Source organism: Rhinopithecus roxellana, chromosome 13, assembly GCF_007565055.1.
Source record: "Rhinopithecus roxellana isolate Shanxi Qingling chromosome 13, ASM756505v1, whole genome shotgun sequence".
NCBI classification, from domain to species: domain Eukaryota; kingdom Metazoa; phylum Chordata; class Mammalia; order Primates; family Cercopithecidae; genus Rhinopithecus; species Rhinopithecus roxellana.
In genome coordinates, this window is record NC_044561.1 from 130,341,485 (window position 1) to 130,361,544 (window position 20,060).

General features: G+C 48.8%; 1 protein-coding gene across 3 annotated transcripts in view; it reads right to left on the reverse strand.

Annotated features, from left to right (window-relative positions):
• Positions 1 to 19,655, reverse strand: part of ATP9A (ATPase phospholipid transporting 9A (putative)) — a 173,052-nt gene extending 153,397 nt beyond the window's left edge. Inside the window, exon 1 of one of the 3 annotated variants that reach the window (XR_004052706.1) lies at positions 19,523 to 19,632. Coding sequence is in view for 1 of the 3 variants with exons in the window: in XM_030915035.1 (XP_030770895.1) it covers positions 19,523 to 19,590 (68 nt within the window). In the remaining 2 variants the exon portion in view is untranslated. Of the gene's footprint in view, positions 1 to 19,442; positions 19,462 to 19,522 lie in introns of those variants that run through there. The other 2 variants (XM_030915035.1, XM_030915036.1) reach the window with 2 other exon arrangements.
• Positions 19,656 to 20,060: the final 405 nt, after the last annotated feature.

Consider the following 20,060-nt stretch of genomic DNA (forward strand, 5'->3'; position numbering starts at 1 on the left):
CACTTGGCAATGTCTAGGGATGTGTCTGATTGTCACAACTGCAGGGGAGTGGGGTACTACTGACACGTAGTGGGTAGAGGCCAGGGATGCTGCTAAACATTCTAAAATGTCCAGGAGATCCCCACCAAAGAGGGTAATCTGGTCCCAAATGTCAATAGTCCCGAGGTGGAGAGCCCTGCTCTGGAGCAGCACTGCCCACTAGGTTTCTGTGATGATGGAACCACTCTATACTGCACCATCCAACACAGTAGCCACCAGTCACATGCGGCTGCTGAGTACCCAAAATGTGACATTTAAAGTTTATTTCGGCCGGGCGCGGTGGCTCAAGCCTGTAATCCCAGCACTTTGGGAGGCCAAGATGGGCGGATCACGAGGTCAGGAGATCGAGACCATCCTGGCTAACACGGTGAAACCCCGTCTCTACTAAAAATACAAAAAACTAGCCAGGCGAGGTGGCGGCGCCTGTAGTCCCAGCTACTCGGGAGGCTGAGGCAGGAGAATGGCGTGAACCCGGGAGGCGGAGCTTGCAGTGAGCTGAGATCTGGCCACTGCACTCCAGTCTGGGTGACAGAGCGAGACTCCGTCTCAAAAAACAAAATAAATAAAATAAATAAATAAATAAATAAATAAATAAATAAATAAATAAATAAAATAAAGTTTATTTCAACATCCGAAGGAATATAAATCATTCTACCATAAAGATACCTGCACACAAATGTTCCCTACAGCACTATTCACAAAGCAAAGATGTGGAATCCACCTCAATGCCCATCAATGACAGACTGGATAAAGAAAACGTGATACATATGCATATGGAATACGACACAGCCATAAAAAAAGAACAAGATTGTGTCTTTTGCAGTACACGGATGGAGCTGGAGGCTATTATCCTTGGCACATTAACACAGGAAAGGAAAGTGTGGGAATGCGACGACATGCGAGTCATACTTCTATAAGAGGAGTCAGGCCTGCTGAGCAGCAGAATATTCACAGGGAAAGACTCAGGGCTGGAGAAACAGGGAAAGGCGACAGTCCCACAATGATCCTACAGCTATCAGACTCAAGTCCGAGGCTCTCATCTTCTCACCTTTTCATCTCTGCTGTCCCATTACCAAGCCACTCTCCTGCAGCCAAGGCAGGCATGCCCCAGAACCCTATGCGCTCATCTTCCCCCACCGTTCCATTTCTATCAAACTACCCAACATGTCTGTAAGAACCCACTCACACCAGACATCTTCCTGCAAGCCTGTCCCTTTATCTTCTATCCATCCTTTCAAACCCAACTCTGTGCTCTTCGCAAAGAGAGGAGGAAGCAGTTCTGGGCTCTCTTAGACTTTACTGGTCTGTTTCTCTCTAGACCAGGACTGGCAAACTCAAACCTACAGGGGCGCAGCAAGCCACATAAAAAATACATAGGCTAGGTGCAGTGGCTCATGCCTGTAATCCCAGCACTCTGAAAGGCTGAGGCAGGAAGATCACTTATGGCTAGAAGTGTGAAACCAGCTTGGGCTACATAGTGGGATCCCATCTCTATTTGTTTTTAAAAAATAGAAGAGAAGAAAAGAAGAAAGAAGGAGGTGGAGGAGGAAAGAAAGAAGAGAGGAGGGAGGAGGGAGGAAAGAGGAGGGAGGAGGAGGAGGAGGAGAAAAAATAATGAATGAAAATAAACACAAGGTCCAGTGGGATGGGGCACACCTCCAGTCCAGTTCCTACACAAGCCTAGACCAGCTGATTCTTCAAGACAAAGACATTCTGAAGAGTAAATATTCAGTTATAAAATGTTGGCAACTGATTCAATTTTTAAATATCATACAAAACTAAAACCACACCAAGATATCATTTTTTTACGACCAAAGTCAAAAATCTTAATAAAGGCAAGGATGGACAAACAGGCGCTGTCACTGCCGGCAAGGATCTAAGTCAGCATAACCTCAGGGAGGACATTTTGATGATGCTATCAAAATTACAAATGTGCATTCACTTCAGCCATTCCCCTTCCATATATTCCATACAGTCTAACATGGGCACAAAGACTTGTGTGACATTCTTAGTAATAATAAACCATTAGAAAAAATAAATATAACTGACCAAGCTCAGTGGCAAACGCCTATAATCCCAGCACTTTGCAGGCCCCGGTTCACTTGAGGCCAGGAGTTCAAGACCAGCCTGGGTGACAGCGCCTCTAAAGATAGCTAAATAGATAAGTAGGTAGGTAGGTAGGTAGATAGACAGACAGACAAACAAATAAAATAGAGAAATAATCTAAATGACCATCAGTGGTAGATTGGCTAAACAAACTACGGTACTATTCAATGTAATACTATGAGGCATTAAAATAATGATCAAAGGCCAGGTGCAATGGTGTGTGCCTGTAGTCCCAGCTATCTGGGACGCTGAGGCAGGAGAATCACTTGAACCCAGGAGTTTGAAACAACCTGGGCAAAATAGCCCCCACATCTCAAATAAGAAAATAAATAAATAATTTCAAAAAGGTAATGAAGAAGGTTGTTATATACTGACACGGAATGAACTCAGAATTTTTTTTTTTTTTTTTTTTTGAGACAGAGTCTCACTCAGTCGCCCAGGCTAGAGTGCAGTGGTATGATCTTGGCTCACTGCAAACTGCGCCTCCCAGGTCCAAGTGATTCTTCTGCCTCCTCCGCCTCCCGAGTAGCTGGGATCACAGGCGCCCACCACCGTGCCTGGCTAAGTTTGGTATCTGTAGTAGAGACAGTTTCACCATGGTGACCAGGCTGGTCTCAAACTCCTGACCCCAGGTGATCTGCCTACCTTGGTCTCCCAAAGTGCTGGGATTACAGGCGTGAGCCACCGCCATCCAGAATGTACAGTTAAGTGAAAAATACATGCACTGTGTAGGGCATATTAATAATAGAATAAAAAAGAAAAATCTATGTCTATTTATCTATATAAAGATGCACGGTGGGTTTTTTTTATAAATGCTTAAAAATGTCTAGAACAATACAGAAGAACATGGTAAGACTCACTGCCTGGGGAATGGCACAGGGTAGCTGACTAGAGAGAGTGGGAGGGAAACTGACTTTGCAATGGCTACACCTCTATACCTGTTAAGTATTAAACCATGTGACTCTGACTCAGTACATTTTTTTCTAATTTAAAAATAAAATAGGCCGGGCGCGGTGGCTCACCCTGAAATCCCAGTACTTTGGGAGATAGGGAGATGGCCTCAGCTCAGGAGTTTGAGACCAGCCTGGGTAACATGGTGAAACCCTGTCTCTACTTTAAAAAAAAAAAAAAAAAATCCAATAAAATTAGCTGGGCATAGTGGTGGGCACCTTAATTCCAGCTACTTGGGAGGCTGAGGTGGAAGAATCGCTTGAATCCGGAAGGCGGAGGTTGCAGTGAGCCGAGATTGCGTCACTTGCACTCCAGCCTGGGTGGCACAGCAAGACTCCATCTCAAAAATAAATAAAAATAATAATAAAATAATAAAACTCACCCTGCTGCCCAAACAGCACACAGCTCTGTCTGCTGCCTTGGATCTTGCCATGAGTTTGTAGGTCAGAGACCAGATCCCATTCACCTCCCCCAGGCCTGGCACACAAAGATGCTCTGTCACTAAGCGCGGGCTGATGACTCACTCCCCTTTCACATGCCCCAGTGCCCAGCACTCCTCCCTCACCTCACGCATTTGTGTTTACCCAAGACACTCGGTCATAGGTTCTAACACAGGCCTAGGCCACAGGGCCTGGCTGGCAACCCCACACAGCACGGCCCACAAGATTCCAGAAAACAGAACAGAATCCAGTGGAAGGCAATTTCCTAGACACCAAAACAATAAGCGAAAACATGAGTAAGTGCCGAGTGTGTGCCAAGCGCTGTGGCAAAGCCCTCAAGGCGAATGACTTGCCTTGCTCCTCCCAACCGTCCTACAGTCAGAGGCTTCTATCCTCACCCTCTTGTAGATGAGGACACTGCACCTTACAGGGTCTTGCAGCCCATAAGGGGCAGAGCCAGGATGTGAGTCCAGCAGGCTGACCCCGGAGCCAGCCCTCTTAGCCAGAGTCTGGCAATCTCACCAAGCTGTAGAATCTGAGAGCCACCTCTGAATTGTCTAGATGGCAAACTAGGGAGGAATCCAAATGGCAGGAACCCAGCAGGGACACACCAAGGGTCCCTACTTGCACTGCCAAGCCTGCCTGTCTCCTCCCTCCAACCCTGCTATGGTGGCTGCCACTGCTGTGGGAGCTTCCATGAGACACACAATGGGGTCTAAGAGCTCCACATCCAACAAGAGGCAGGAGGCTGGACGTGGCTCCTTCCTTGCAGCCATGGGTCATGCGGATAAAGAAGGGAAGGAAGGAGGGAGGGGTAACAGGAAGGAAGGATTCCCTTTTTCTGTGCAGATGAGGATTCCATTGTTTATCCTCCTTCTGGCTCCAGTGCTCAACATGTACCCTCACTGAAGCCCACTGTGGGTCCTACCACCACTTATACCCCCCAATGAATTAGGAATGGAAAGCTCTTGAGATTTTTTAATGTTTCTGTTTTTTGGTTTTTTTGGGGGTTTTTTTTTTTTTTGGAGACAGGGTCACACTCCATCCCAGGCTGGACTGCAGTGGCACAATCATGGCTCACTGTAATCTCAAACCCCTGGGCTAAAAGGATCCTCCTACTTCAGCCTCCCAAGTAGCTGAGACCACGGGCATGCACTACCATGCCCAGCTAATTTTTTATTTTCTTGGTAAAGATGGAGTCTCCCTATGTTGCCCAGGCTGGTCTCAAACTCCTGGGCTCAAGAGATTCTCCCACCTCTGCCTTTCAAAGTGCTGGGATACAGGCATGAGCCACCATGCCCTGTTGCTCCTGTTATTCACTCGCTCATTTAATCAAGCAGCCAGTATTTACTGAGCACCTACTATGTGCCAGCCTTTGTGCTAAGCACTGGGACTCTCACTAGTCAAACGAGGGCACTGCTCTCACAGAGCCTACATTTTGTAGTGGGCAAGGTAGGAACAAAAAAAAAAAAAACAAGCAAAAAAAAAAAAAAAACCCCAAACAAAAATATGCCACTCGGCAGTAGGTGACTCCTACAGAGTGAATGGTCTGGAAAGATGTCCCAAAGAGACAGCTGAGCTGAGACCTGGGAGACAAGAGACAGCAGTTTACGAGCTGTGGGACCCTGGGCTAGTTAATTAACCCTGCTAAGCCTCTGTTTCCTGGAAAATAGAACAATGACAGTACCCAGTATTGGACAATGCCATTGAGACAATCCACTTAAAATACCTAAGACAGTGATGGTGGCACCCAATAAACCAATGGAGTTTAACAAAATTCTTACAAGAAAATCTACTGTGTGTCACTAGAACGGAAGGCCCAGGCTATCAGGGATTTCTGTTGCATGTGTTGACCGCTATATCCCTAATATTAAAACTGCCAGAGATAGAGTAAGTGCTCAGGAAATGTTTATGGAGTGAATGAACGGAGGGAATCAACAGTAGCTATTTTTAGTCTTCATACTATAAACCTCTGTTAACTTTTCTATGACTGTGTAGAGATCTGGATGCCCTTTCAAACAGCCGGCAATTCTCTGAAACACGCAAAAACAAGGCCAAGATTCTTAAGCACTGGTTTTCTGTGGTATCACACACAAAACTGAATTTTTGAGTGCTTCTTTGCTGGTCAGGCTTATCCATCCCAGACAGGTGACTTCTCAGGCCCAGGGCAGGAGTCAGTGCCTCTCTCTACTTTCTCTTTGTTTGCTTTTGGAGGGCCAGGATTCAGAATGAAAACATTACTTGTGGTGGGGTACAGTGGCTCATGCCTTTAATCCCAGCAGTTTGGGAGGCTGAGGTGAGTGGATCACCTGAGGCTGGGAGTTCGAGGCCAGCCTGGCCAACATGGTCAAATCCTATCTCTACTAAAAATACAAAAACACTGGGTGTGGTGGCACACGCCTGTAATCCCAGCTACTTGGGAGGCTGAGGCAGGACAATCACTCGAACCTGGGAAGCAGAAGTTGCAGTGAGCCAAGATGGCACCATCGCACTCCAGCCTGGGCAACAAGAGCCAGACTCTGTCTCAAAAAAAAAAGAAAGAAAAAAAGAAAGAAAAGAAAAAGAAAACAGCCGGGCGCGGTGGCTCAAGCCTGTAATCCCAGCACTTTGGGACGCCGAGACGGGTGGATCACGAGGTCAGGAGATCGAGACTATCCTGGCTAACACGATGAAACCCCGTCTCTACTAAAAAAAAAAAAAAAAAAAAAAAAAAACCAGAAAAAGAAAACATTTCTTATAAAGTGAAAGTAAAATACAAATCAACTTGTGAGAATATAAAGCACTGGTTAAGTAAATTAGAGATGTCTATTCAAAGAAATATGCTGTCATTCAAAATGTCATTTGCATATGGCAAAACCCCATCTCTATTAAAAATACAAAAATTAGCTGGGCGTGGTGGTGTATGCCTGTAGTCCTAGCTACGTGGGAGGCGGAGGCAGGAGAATCACCTGAACTTGAAAGGCGGAGGTTGCAGTGAGCCAAAATCATGCCATTGCAATCCAGCCTGGGCAACAGAGTGAGACTCCATCTCAAAAAAATAAATAAAATAAAATAAAATGTCATTTGTTAAGTACACTATAATGTAAAAAATGCTTTATAGTAAAACGCTAAGTGGAAAAAGTAAAACATAAAAACCTATGTGCCACACTCGGCAATATAATGAGACCTCGTCTCTCTAAAATATCTAAAAGTTAGCCAACTGTGGTGGTGCACGCCTATGGTCCCAGCTGTTTGGGAAACAATGGTGAGAGAATCAGAATCACTTAAGCCCAGGAGGCAGACGTTACAGTGAGCAGAGATTGTGCACCTCCACTCCGGCCTGAGAAATGGAGTGAGGCCCTGACTCAAAAAAAAAAAAAAAAAAAGCTGGGCGCGGTGGCTCACGCCTGTAATCCCAGCACTTTGGGAGGCCAAGGTGGGCGGATCACAAGGTAAGGAGATCGAGACCATCCTGGCTAACACGGTGAAACTCCGTTCCTACTAAAAATACAAAATATTAGCCGGGTGTGGTGGTGGGCGCCTGTAGTCCCAGCTACTCAGGAGGCTGAGGCAAGAGAATGGCGTGAACTCAGGAGGCGGAGCTTGCAGTGAACTCAGATCGCACCACTGCACTCCAGCCTGGGCAATGACAGATCGAGACTCCGTCTCAAAACAAAACAAAACAAAAACCCATATGCGACATGGTTCCTACTCATAAAACAAGGTACACGCACAAACAGGAAGAAAACATCATCTGCTAAAAGGTTTGTGTTCATTGTGATTGTCTTTGAAGGAAAAATAACATACCAGCATTTCCTTTATCAGTTTTCTCTGTTCTCTCATTTTTCTTTTTTCTTTTTTTTTTTTTTTAATGAGACTGAGTCTCACTCTGTCACCCAGGCTAGAGTGCAGTGGTGCAATCTCAACTCACTACAACCTCTGTCTCCTGGGTTCAAGGAATTCTCCTGACTCAACCTCCCAAGTAGCTGGGATTACAGGCACGTGCCACGATGCCCAGCCAATTTTTGTATTTTTTTTATGGTAGAGACAAGTTTTCACCATGTTGGACAGGCTAGAACCGAACTCCTGACCTCAGGTGATCCACCCACCTCAGCCTCCCAAAGCGCTGGGTTACAGGCACAAGCCACCACGCCCAGCCTGTTCTCTCATTTTTCTTACATGGATATGTACTCATTTTTCAATTAAAGGAAAACAAAGATTAGACTTTTTCACCATTCCTCTTATAACATAAACTACTCAAGAAGAGTGTGCCTGGCCAGGCCCTGGAGCCTGGAGACCCACAGGAGGACAGGCCACCCTGACGTGACAATTTAAGCTCAGTGTTCCCGTGCCTAACCTATATGTCTAAAACTCAATCTCAGATAAAGAAAAGGAAGCCAAGGCTGGGCGTGGTGGCTCATGCCTGTAATCCCAGCACTTTCAGAGGCCAAGGCAGGTGGATCACCTGAGGTCGGGAGTTCAAGACCAGCCTGACCAACATGGAGAAACCCTGTCTCTACCAAAAATATAAAAAATAAGCTGGGCCTAGTGGTGCATGCCTGTAATCTTAGATACGCGGAGGCTGAGGCACGAGAATCACTTGAACCCAGGAGGCGGAGGTCACAGTGAGCCCAGATTGCACCAGTGCACTCCAGCCCAGGCAACAAGTGCAAAATTCCATCTCAAAAAAAAAAAAAAAGAATAAATTTCTTAGGTTGGGCATGGTGGCACACACCCGTATTCCCAGCACTTTGGGAAGCCAAAAGCAGGCGAATCACCTGAGGTCAGGGGTTTGAGACCAGTCTGGCCAACATGGCTAAACCCCATCTCTACTAAAAATACAAAAAAAAAAATCACTGGGCATGGTGGTGCATGCCCATAATCCCAACTAGTTGGAAGGCTGAGGCATAAGAACTGCTTGAACCCAGAAGGCAGAGGTTGCAGTGAGCTGAGATCACACCACTGCATTCCATCCTGGGCAACAGAGTGAGACACTATCTCAATAAATAAATAAATAGGCTGGGCATGGTGGCCCATGCCTGTAATCCCAGCACTTTGGGAGGCCAAGGTGGATCATGTGAGATCAGGAGTTTGAGACCAGCCTGTCCAACATGGTGAAACCCCGTCTCTACTAAAAAAAAAAAAATACAAAAATTAGCCGGATATGGTGGCACACACCTGTAACCTCAACTACTCAGGAGGCTGAGGCAGGAGAATCCCTTGAACCCAGGAGCCGGAGGCTGCAGTGAGCCGAGATTGCACCACTGCCCTCCAGCCTGGGCAAAAGAGTGAGACTTCGTCTCAAAAAATAAAAAATAAATAAATTTATTGGCTGGGCGTGGTGGCTCACGCCTGTAATCCCAGCACTTTGGAAGGCCAAGGCGGGCGGATCACAAGGTCAGGAGTTCGAGACCAGCCTGACAAACATGGTAAAACCCCGTCTCCACTAAAAATACAAAAATTAGCCAGCGTGGTGCCGCAGACCTGTAATCCCAGCTACTCAGGAGGCTAAGGCAGGAGAATCGCTTGAACCCAGGAGGTGGAGGTTGCAGTGAGCCAAGATCACGCCTCTGCACTCCAGCCTGTGGGTGACAGAGTAAGACTCCACCTCAATTAAAAAAAAAAAAAAATTCTTGTAATACCATTATGCTCACATCAGAACGGCTGAAACAGAAGGTGATGGACCATACAGTGTTGGTGAGGACATGGAACAACCGATCAGCTTGGCCGAAGTATAAATTAGTACAATTGCTTTGGAAAATTATCATTTTCTTCTAAAGCTAAACACAAATGTATCCCCTAGGGCACAGCAAAGCCACACAAGACATACTGAATGATGTGTTCAAGAATGTTCATAGCTGTACTATTCGTGACATTAATTTCAAATGAAAGCTTAATAACACTAAGAGATACCACACGTGCCAAGACAGCAATAAATGAGATGCTTCCTACATTTGTTTCCTTGGGCTGCCATAATAAAATACCATAGACTGAATGGCTTAAACAACAGAAACTTATTTTTTCACAGTCCTGGAGGCCAGAAGTCCAAGAACAAGGTGTCAGCAGGGTTGGTTTCTCCTGAAGCCTCTCTCCTTGGCTTGTAGACAGCCACCATCCCCGTGTCCTCACACAATCTTTTCTCTGGTGTCTCTCTCTCTCTCTCTCTCCTTTCTCTCTTTTCTCTCTTTTCTCTCTTTTCTCTCTTTTCTCTCTTTTCTCTCTTTCTCTCTTTCTCTCTTTCTTTCTTGAGATGCAGTCTCACTCTGTCACCCGGGCTGGAGTGCAGGGGTGTGATCTTGGTTCACTGCAACCTCCGCATCCTGAGTTAAAGCAATTTTCCTGCCTCGGCCTTCCTAGCAGCTGGGATTACAGGTACGCGTCACGACACCCGGCTAATTTTTATAATTTTAGTAGAGATGGGGTTTCACCATGTTTGGCCAGGCTGGTCTCAAACTCCTGACCTCAAGTGATCCGCCTGCCTCAGCCTCCCAAAGTGCTGGGATTACAGGTGTGAGTCACCATGCCCAGCCTTTCTGTCTGTCTTAATCTCCTCCTATAAGGTCATGGGGCAGAATGGAAAAGGGTCCATCCTAACAGTTTCATTTTATTTTTATTTTATTTTATTTTATTTTATTTTTGAGATGGAGTCTCGCTCTGTCACCCAGGCTGGAGTGCAGTGGTGCGATCTTGGCTCACTGCAAGCTCCACCTCCCGGGTTCACACCATTCTCCTGCCTCAGCCTCCTGAGTAGCTGGGACTACAGGCACCCGCCACCTCGCCCAGCTAATTTTTTGTATTTTTAGTAGAGATGGGGTTTCACCATGTTAGCCAAGATGGTCTCAATCTCCTGACCTCATGATCCACCCACCTCGGCCTCCCAAAGTGCTGGGATTACAGGTGTGAGCCACCGCGCCCGGCCTAACAGCTTCATTTTAAATTGATCACCTCTTTAAAGGCCCTGTCTCCAAATTCAGTCACATTCTGAGGTGCTGGGGGTTCCAGCTTCAAACATGTGGATTTGGGGAGGGATGGGGGATCCACATCTGCAACATTTCCCAAATGTTCTAACAGCACAAAGCTTCCTTAATTACTAAATCAGAAAGCTGACCTCACAGCAAGAACAATAGTCCAGACTGTATGATTTCTCATCCAACAGATGTCTTGAGTTTTGTTTTTGTTTTTTTTTTTTTAAAGACAGGATGAGACACCTTAAAAGGACAATAAAGAATATGGCCACTGAGTGAGTATCAGTTTCCTTAGTCCAGTGGCTCTGAGGGCCATTCACCATGCAGAGGACACTTGGCAATGTCTGGAGACATTCCTGATTGTCACAAGGCGGGGAGGGGATAGTACTGGCATCTAGTGGGCAGAGGCCAGAGATGCTGCTAAACATCCTACAATGCCCACGACAGCCCCCATAACCAGGAATTATCAAACCCAAAATATCGGCCAGGCGCGGTGTATTTTTAGTAGAGACAGGGTTTCACCATGTTGCCCAGGTTCATCTTGAACTCCCGACCTTAAGTGAGCCACCCACCTTGGCCTCCCAAAGTGCTGGGATTGCAAGCATGAGCCACCAAGTCCAGCCCCAAGCCTGACTTCATCTCGTCACTGCAAACTGTCCGCGGCATGTGGGAGATCCTGCCAGGCTCATGTTAGGAGCAGGGCACTGCTGACACTACAAACTGATTCTTCCTTGGGGATCGCTGCCAACAGGCTCTTCCCTGGCATTTGCTAAATGCCACAGAGATTTAATTGGGATGAAGGAAGAGCATCCGGCCCAGTCCACCTTTCCAACTCTCACCAGAAGCCTTTCCCTGCTCCCACGGGGCCTCTTCCAACTGTCTTCCCCCAGAGTTTCTGCAAATTCTGTTTAGACAAAAATAAAAGCAGGGCCAGGCACAGTGGCTGGCACCTGTAGTTCCAGCACTTTGATAGGCCGAGGTTGGCGGATTGCTTTAGCTCAAGAGTTTGAAAACAGCCTGAGCAACATGGAGAAACCCTATCTCTATAAAAAATACAAAAATTAGACAGGCATGGTGGTGCATGTTTGTAATCCCAGCTACTGGGGAGGCTGCGGTGGTAGGATTGCTTGAACCCAGGAGGCTGAGGTTACAGTGAGATCACATCACTGGACTCCAGCCTGAGCAACAGAGTGAGACATCTAAAAAAAAAAAAAAAAAAAGGTTTTAAATGTATAAGCACAACCAACCCTCCTATTTCTTTCCCCTTGTAGCAGTAACATTATGTTGTTTAGACTGTGCCATTTCAGCTTGGGCCACTAATTCCTAAACGTCAGGCATGACTTGGGATATCTACAAATCTCAGGAACATTTACAGACTTCATGGTTTTCTTTAAATTGACTGCCTTTTCTTTAAATTCTAAAAGGAAACTTCCTGCCATGACTACAACAAGAAACCCAGTATCATTTGGTACAAACAGAAGGGCTCACAAAAATAACTGCTAATCTTTCATACATATATTAATCTTTCAAACTCACACAAATTAGAGAAAACAGATACTAGTTATTAAAATCAGAATCATTCTAAATGTCATCAATAAAAATGTCACAACCAGTCTTTTACTTTCCAAATTAAACCAAAGTCACCACCTTCATGAGTGACCCTGAAGACACATCCCATCCCCCTTCAAAGGCAGTCATAAAATACGGCCAGCCCTTATCACCAACTTTCAACATTTCCATCTGAGTAGACACGAAAAGAACATTCTGTTCTGAGAAGGCCAAAAGTCCAAAGATGGCTGGTTCAAAGCCTGGCCTCCTTTTTCCAACTTGTTGCATGCAAGGCAGAGGTCAAGGTCAAAGGGTGCCCTCAACTCCTTGGGGACTGGAATACAGGGACCTCCTCTCACCAGCCAGCTGGACAGTAGTAGGTAGAAAGAGCCCTTTTGGGCAGGGTGCAGTGGCTTATGCTTGTAATCCCAGCACTTTGGACAGCCAAGGCAGGCGGATCACGAGGTCAAGTGTTGAGACCAGCCTGACCAACATGGTGAAACCCCGTCTCTACTAAAAATGCAAAAATTAGCCGGGCATGGCGGCGTACACCTGTAATCCCAGCTACTCGGGAGGCTGAGGCAGGAGAATTGCTTCAACTCGGGAGGCAGAGGTTGCAGAGAGCTGAGATCATACCACTGCACTCCAGCCTAGGCAACAGAAGACTCTGTCCCAAAAAAGAAAAGAAAGAGCCCTTCCGCAGGGAAGCCCGACAGGCACAGCGCCCATGTCCACACTCCATCCTTCAGAGTCCCTCTGTGGGTGTGCAATGACGCATCTTCTGGTCTCCACAAGGGCAGGGAGCAGCTAGTCTAGTTTTGGTCAGCACAAGGCAGAGCAAGGGAGGACCTCTGTAACTGAAGGGGATGGCACAAGTGCAGCTGGGTGCTGGCAAAGGACAGACAGCACAGCCCCATGGGCTGCTGCCAAGGCTTGCTGCACTGTTCTCATCCCAGGGGGGCAAAGAGCTGTTGGTGCAACTCTCTACTCCAGGCCAGAGAGGGGAAGGTCGGTGGCCGAGGAGGGGGGTGTCTCTGGGTTTCACCCACCAGCACAATTCCCTCCCTCAAAACATACCCCTATATGTTTCATACCTAATACTCCCTCCAACACATCAAAGAAAGGATGTTAAAATGTACACACACGGCCAGGTGCAGTGGCTCACGCCTGTAATCCCAGCACTTTGGGAGGCCGAGACAGGCGGATCACAAAGTCAGGAGATCAAGACCATCCTGGCTAACACAGTAAAACCCCGTTTCTACTAAAAATATAAAAAATTAGCTGGGCGTGGTGGCGGGCGCCTGTAGTCCCAGCTACTCGGGAGGCTGAGGCAGGAGAACGGCGTGAACCCAGGAGGCGGAGCTTGCAGTGAGCCGAGATCGTGCCACTGCACTCTAGCTTGGGCAACAGAGTGCAGACTCTGTCTCAAAAACAAACAAACAAACAAACAAAAAACAAGAATGTAAGTCCTGAGAATAATGAGAATCCTACCTAACACCACACCTCCATCACATCAAAGAGAAAGGGCATTTTTGTTTCCTTATCAGTAAAGCAAGAATAAAAAAAAAATACCAACATCAAAGGGCCATTGTGCAGCATGAAAGAGGAAACATCAGTTCAGAGCCAAAACACTGCAGGCCCTAAATAAATATTCATCTTTTTCCTCCACCGTCAGATAATGAGTCACATAAATACGCTGATGTAAGCTCTATGCTCTCAGGCAAAATGTAGGACCTCTGAAATGCCACTGATGCCTCCACCTAGGCAGGGGGCTTCCTGTCTAGACTCCAGTCCCCTCCGCAGGATGGAAAGAGGAGCACGAGAATCTGTTCCCAGGGTCTGCAGCACACATCCGTGTGTGACAGCTTCTCCTCATTGCTGTAACAAATTACCACAACTTGAGTGGCTTAAAACAATGCAAGTCTATTACCCTACAGTTAGGTCTGAAGTCCAAAACGGACCTCATGGGACTAAAATCAAGGAAGGTGTCAGCAGGGCTGTGTTCCTTCTGGAGGCTCCAATGGAGAGTCCGTTTCCTTATCTTTGCCAACTTCTAGAGTTCCCTGCATTCCTTGGCTCGTGGCCCTTTCTTCCCTCTTCAAGCCAGCAGTGCAGCCTCTCCCAATCTTTCTCTTATGCTGACACTCACTCTCCCGCCTGTCTTTCCCTTTTAAGGACCCTGTGTTAACACTGGGCCGGGCCAGGGTCAGTGGCTCATGCCTGTAATCTCAGCGTTTTGGGAGGCCAGGCGGGCGGATAACTTGAGATTAGGAGCTCGAGGCCAGCTTGGCCAATATGGTGAAGCCCCATCTCTACCAAAAATAAAAAAATTAGCTGGGTGTGGCGGTGGGCACCTGTAATCCCAGCTACTTGGGAGGCTGATGAATGAGAATCGCTTGAACCCGGGAGGTGGAGGTTGCAGTGAGCTGAGATCATGCCACTGCACTCCAGCCTAGGCAACAAGAGTGAGACCCCTATCTTTTCAAAAAAAAAAAAATTTAAGGTGATATATCCACACATGGGTTTTTTTGGTTTTTTTGTTTTTTGGGTTTTTTTTTGAGACAGGGTCTCACTGTGTGGCCCAGGCTGGAGTGCAGCAGTACGATCAGGGCTTACTGTCACCTAGATCTCCTGGGCTGAAGCACTCCCCCAACTCAGCCTCCCAAGTAGCTGGGACCACAGGCTCAAGCCACCATGCCTGGCTTTTTTTTTTATTATTGTCTATTTTTTGTAGAGACAGGGTTTCACTATGTTGCCCAGGCTGCTCTTGAACTCCGGGGCTCAAGCAATCCTCCTGCCTCATCCTCCCAAAGCACTGGGATTACAGGCGTGAGCCACTGAGCCCAACTGGAATTCTATTACACAATAAAAAGAAACCTCAAAAACTTCATGGTAAATTAAAGCAGCCAGACACAAACGGCACCATGTGGTATGATTCCATTGATAGACAATTCCAGAAAGGGCAAATCTATGGAATCAGAAAGTGGATCACGGGTTGCCTGGGACTGGGGAAAGGGCAGGGATGAACTGTGGATGGGCTGAAGATGACTTTCAGAGGTGATGGAAACGTTCAAAACCTGCGCCGGAGTGATGGTTGCATAATTCTATACGTTTATTTTTCTGAAATCAATGGTTTGTACACTTTCAATAGATGTATGCTGTATAAATTATACCTCAATAAAGCTGTTTAAAAAATTGTGGTAGACAATGTACCTATTCAGTTCTTCTTTCTCAATCTGATTCATATTCAAAACTTCCTAGTCCCCCAAATCCAAATATATCAAGCATCAAAGCATCCCTATCCGAAGTGGCCACAACACATAGATGGTTACAACGAGGCAAAGTCTTGGGCCACCTGGTACCTAAGCTCCCATCCTTGCCACATCACCACACCAGGGCCTCGACATACCTGGACGGAATGCTCTATATAGTTACTCATTTACCTGAATTTCATCAGGAAAAAGCAGGGAAATTCATAATATTTCTAAATTTCTCATAAAAGGCCCCTCCTCTCAAAGAAGCACACTGCAAATCCCAACAGCAAACCTCATGCAAACATCCAATGATCCTAAGGCATACTGAGCACTTATTCTCCTAAACTGTACATGGACTAAACAACTTTACATGGACTAAACAACTCTCTGAGATATATAATTATTGTTATTCCCATTTTACAGACGAAACAACTGAGGCTCAGAGAGTTACAGTTATTTTCCCAAGATCACACAGCTAGTAAGCAGCAGAGCCTGGGTGTGAACCCAGCTCCTCAATGGATTCCGGAGTTCTGGCTCCTAACAAACAATCCCTGCCATTTCACCAAGAGAGGAGCTCCAGGCAGCCACAAGCAAAGGACGTGATGTCATAAAATGGTTTCCAGCAATGGAGGTGAAATGCCTCGTTTCCTAACTACACCATTTCAAAAGTTTTCTCAATATCAGGATGTGGTAACTTTCTCAAGAGAAAAAAGAACTTTGAAGCCGGGGGATTCCTCCAAAAACAAGCTGCAAGTGTTCGCAACATATGCTGAGTGACCCCAGAAATAATTGCATTCTGTCCCCTACGACATACGGCATCTTGTTTTTCGTTTTTTGAATCACAAATCCTCCAACCATTCCACAGTTTTATTGCCTAGAACCATCAGGTGAAATGGGTGGATCTGGTTCAAAACTGCCTCCTCTCACTTACAACCTCCAAGACCACGAACACATTAACATCAGTGAATCTTTGTTTCCCCTGTCAATAAAATGGCAGAATTAACTCTAAAAACTCACACGGTTGTTCTAAGGATTAAAACAGCCCTATTTATCTCAAGTGTCCAGCAGAAAGCCTGACCCATTACATACCACTTTCTTCTTCCTTTAACCACCCACTCACTTTAGCCCTCAGGCTGCCATCCCTCAGCCCCCAGTTCTATTTCAGGAAGCTCCTCCATCTCTCTGCGTTTCTCAAGTGTTTCTAAACTTCAGGATTCCCACCTTGATGTTGCTACTCCTGAAAATGCAGATTATATACAAAAGCATTTATGCAAATGCACAGCAACCCTGATATACGATTTGAATCCAAATCCATGTCACTGTTTAAGAAATAGATTGGCCAGGCACAGTGGCTCACATCTGTAATCCCAGCACTTTGGGAGGCCAAGGCGGGCGGATCACCTGAGGTCAAGAGTTGGAGACCAGCCTGACCAACATGGAGAAACCCCATCTCTACTTAAAATACAAAATTAGCCGGGCATGGTGGCGCATGCCTGTAATCCCAGCTACTCAGGAGGCTGAGGCAGGAGAATCGCTTGAATCCGAAAGGTGGAGGTTGCAGTGAACCGAGATCGCACCGTTGTACTCCAGCCTGGGCAACAAGAGCGAAACTCCGTCTCAAAAAAAACAGAAATTGATTAGTTACAAGCCAAGCGCGGCCGCTCACACCTGTAATGCCAGCACTTTGGGAGGCCAAGGCAGGTGGATCACCTGACGTCAGGAGTTCAAGACCAGCCTGGCCAACATGGTGAAACAACTGTCTCTACTAAAAATACAAAAATTAGCCAGGCGTGATAGTGGGCGCCTGTAATCCCAGCTACTTGGGAAGCTGAGGCAGGAGAATCGCTTGAACCCAGGAGGCAGAGGTTGCAGTGAGCGAAGACCAAACCATTGCACTCCAGGCAACGAGAGTGAAACTCCGTCTCAAAAAAAAAAAAAAAAAGAAAGAAAGAAAGAAAGATTAGTTCCAAAGCTGGCACGTTCGAAAGGGGCTGTGATGCTCCATTCCAACATAAACCAGAAAGCTTACTTTTAAATAAAATTATCTGCACCTGGTACGATGTACCAGGCAGTGTTCAAGCCAACTGTTATCATTAAAACGAAGGAGAGCGGGTGCGGTGTCTTGCCTCTAGTCCCAGCACTTTGGGAGGCCGAAGCTGACGGATCACCTGAGGTTGGGGGTTCAAGACCAGCCTGCCCAACATGGCGAAACCCCGTCTCTACTAAAAAGACAAAATTAGCCGGGCATGGTGGCAGGTGCCTGTAGTCCCAGCTACTTGGGAGGCTGAGACAGGAGAATCGCTTGAACCTGAGAGGGAGAGGTTGTTCACACCGCTGCACTCCAGCCTGGGCAACAAAAGCGAAACTCTGTCTCCAAAAAAACAAAAACAAAAACAAAAGCCAACCCAGGAGACTACTTCCAGGAGGTTGAGGCGGAAGGATTCTTTGAGGCCAAGAGTTTGAGACCAGCCTGAGGAGCACAGCAAGGCCATCCCCTACCACTCCCTCGTTTAAAAAAAATAATAAAATAGTCGGCCGCGGTGACTCACATCTATAATCCCAGCACTTTGGGAGGCCGAGGTGGGTGGATCACGAGGTCAGGAGTTCAAGACGAGCCTGGCCAAGATGGTGAAACCCCCGTCTCTACTAAAAATACAAAAATTAGCTGGGCGTGGTATCTGGCGCCTGTAATCCCAGCTACTCGGGAGGCTGAGGCAGATAACTGCTTGAAGTCGGGAGGCAGAGGTTGCAGTGACCAAGAGCTCGCCACAGCACTCCAGCCTGGGCAACCGAGCGAGACTCCCTCTCAATAATAATAACAATGAACGCAAAACAGAGAAGGGAAGAGTGAGGGAACTATCTTTGGGTCAGACAATCCGGAGTTCAATATCCATTTTGCAGAGTCTTCCCTACAGCTCTTAACCTCCGTAAGCTCCAATTTCCTCCTCTGGGTAATATCAGTGAGGCCTCTTCATCGGAGGATTCAGGAAGCCAGGGACAAAGACCCCACAAAATGGCCGCCAGCACCATTCTTTTTTTTTTTAATTCCACTGACACCTGGTGAAGCCACCTTTAGGGTTCACCCCACCCGCTGCGTCTACTGTTCCGAGCAACTGACGCTGCAATAAGCGGCCGCCACCGGGAAGTGCCCAGGGAGGACCGGACACCCGAGCAAGGGCGGAGCAGAGCGGCCGCATGCCCCGCCCAACACCGCGTTCAGCCTCCCGCGGGCTCCAGCCTCACCTGCACCGCCTGTGGAAATGCACATCTCCAGGCCCCGCCCCCCAGAACTCTGATTGGTGGGTCTAGGCGGGGGCCGGGGAATCTGCATTTGCACCAGCGCCCACCCCTGTTCTTCCCACCCCCGCCCCTCACGCCCAGGTAAGTCTATGGCAGGCAATGCGAGAGCCCCGCAAACCTCAACATGTCACGCTGCCATCCTCCGAACAGGAAGACAGCGAGGCGCAAAATACCAACCAGTCCCCTCTCCTCAAATGCGGGAAAACCCTCGCATGTCCCGCGTCTAGGCTGCCCTCGAGGTCTCCTGCTGCGGGGAAAGACAGCAGGCGGCAGCCCCTGTCCCAGCCGTGGGATTCCTTCCCCTAAATTGTGGGGGGAGAACACAAGGGGTAGTGTCACCAAGCGGCCAGTTGGAGCCCCTCCCACCCTCCTGCGGCTGCTGCTTCGGGCCCACCCCGGGGCGAAGGGGGAAGGGGCCATCGGAGAGCAGGTGGTCTCGGCGCAGCCTCCTGGGGTTGGGACCCAGGGGCGCTGATGGGGTACCCCGCGGCGTAGGCCGTGCCCCCCTAAAAGCTGAGCATATCTGGGCTCCCAAGTAAGGCTCCAAGCACAGAGCTCGGTGTGACATTGACCAAATCGTTACCTCAACGACATATATTAATTACGGAACAATGAAACGGTGAGAAGGCATGGCTGATCCGAATTCCGCGAGTGTGTAAACAGCGCTGGGGCGGGCCCGGCTTCTCGGGGTTTCTAAAAGAAGGTGGGCAGGGAGGCCAGGCAACCGGGCGCTCGAACCCCAAAGGGCCGGCATCAGGCTAGGGGCCGCCCGGGGCTGGAGCGCAGGGAACCCCTCGCCGCCTCCCCGCCTCCCCGGCCCTGCCCCGGGCTCATGGCGCCGGGCAGGGCGCGCGGCCAACCTGTCAGGCCCGGCCAGGCTGGCCCGAGCGCCGGCTCCGGGAGGCGCGGACAAAGGAGAACGCGAGCCGGGCCCACTCACCCGGCGCGGGGCCTGCTGTCCATCCGCTTCTTCTGGCGCACCGGCTGCAGCGGGATGTTGTCCGTCATGTCGGCGGCGCCGCCCGCCTTGGCCGCCGCGCCCCCCGCGCCGCCTGGGCCGCCGCCCGGTCCGGCCTCCGCGCCGCCGCCCGCCGGCGCCGCGCCGCCCCGGGGGAGGAGGCGGCGGCAGCGGGCGGGCCGGGCCCGCAGCGAGGGGGCGAGCTCGCGAGCGCCGGGCCACGCGCGGAGCCGCCCGCGCGGCCCGACCGACGGACACGGGCGCACCATGGGCCCGAGCTCCGCGCTGCGCCCGCTCGCTCCGCGCCGCGCCTGCCACGGGGGGCGGCCGGGCCGTGTCCGCGCCGCCGCGGCCGCTGCAGTGTCCCCGCCCCCGGCCCGCGCCGCGCGCCCCCCACGCGCGCCCACCCGGCCACGCGCCCCCCGCCCACGCCCGCCGTGCGCGCGCCCTGCCGCCACACCCCCCGCAAAATCCCACATTCACAATCACATCCCAGCCCTACACACGCGCGCTGTCACAC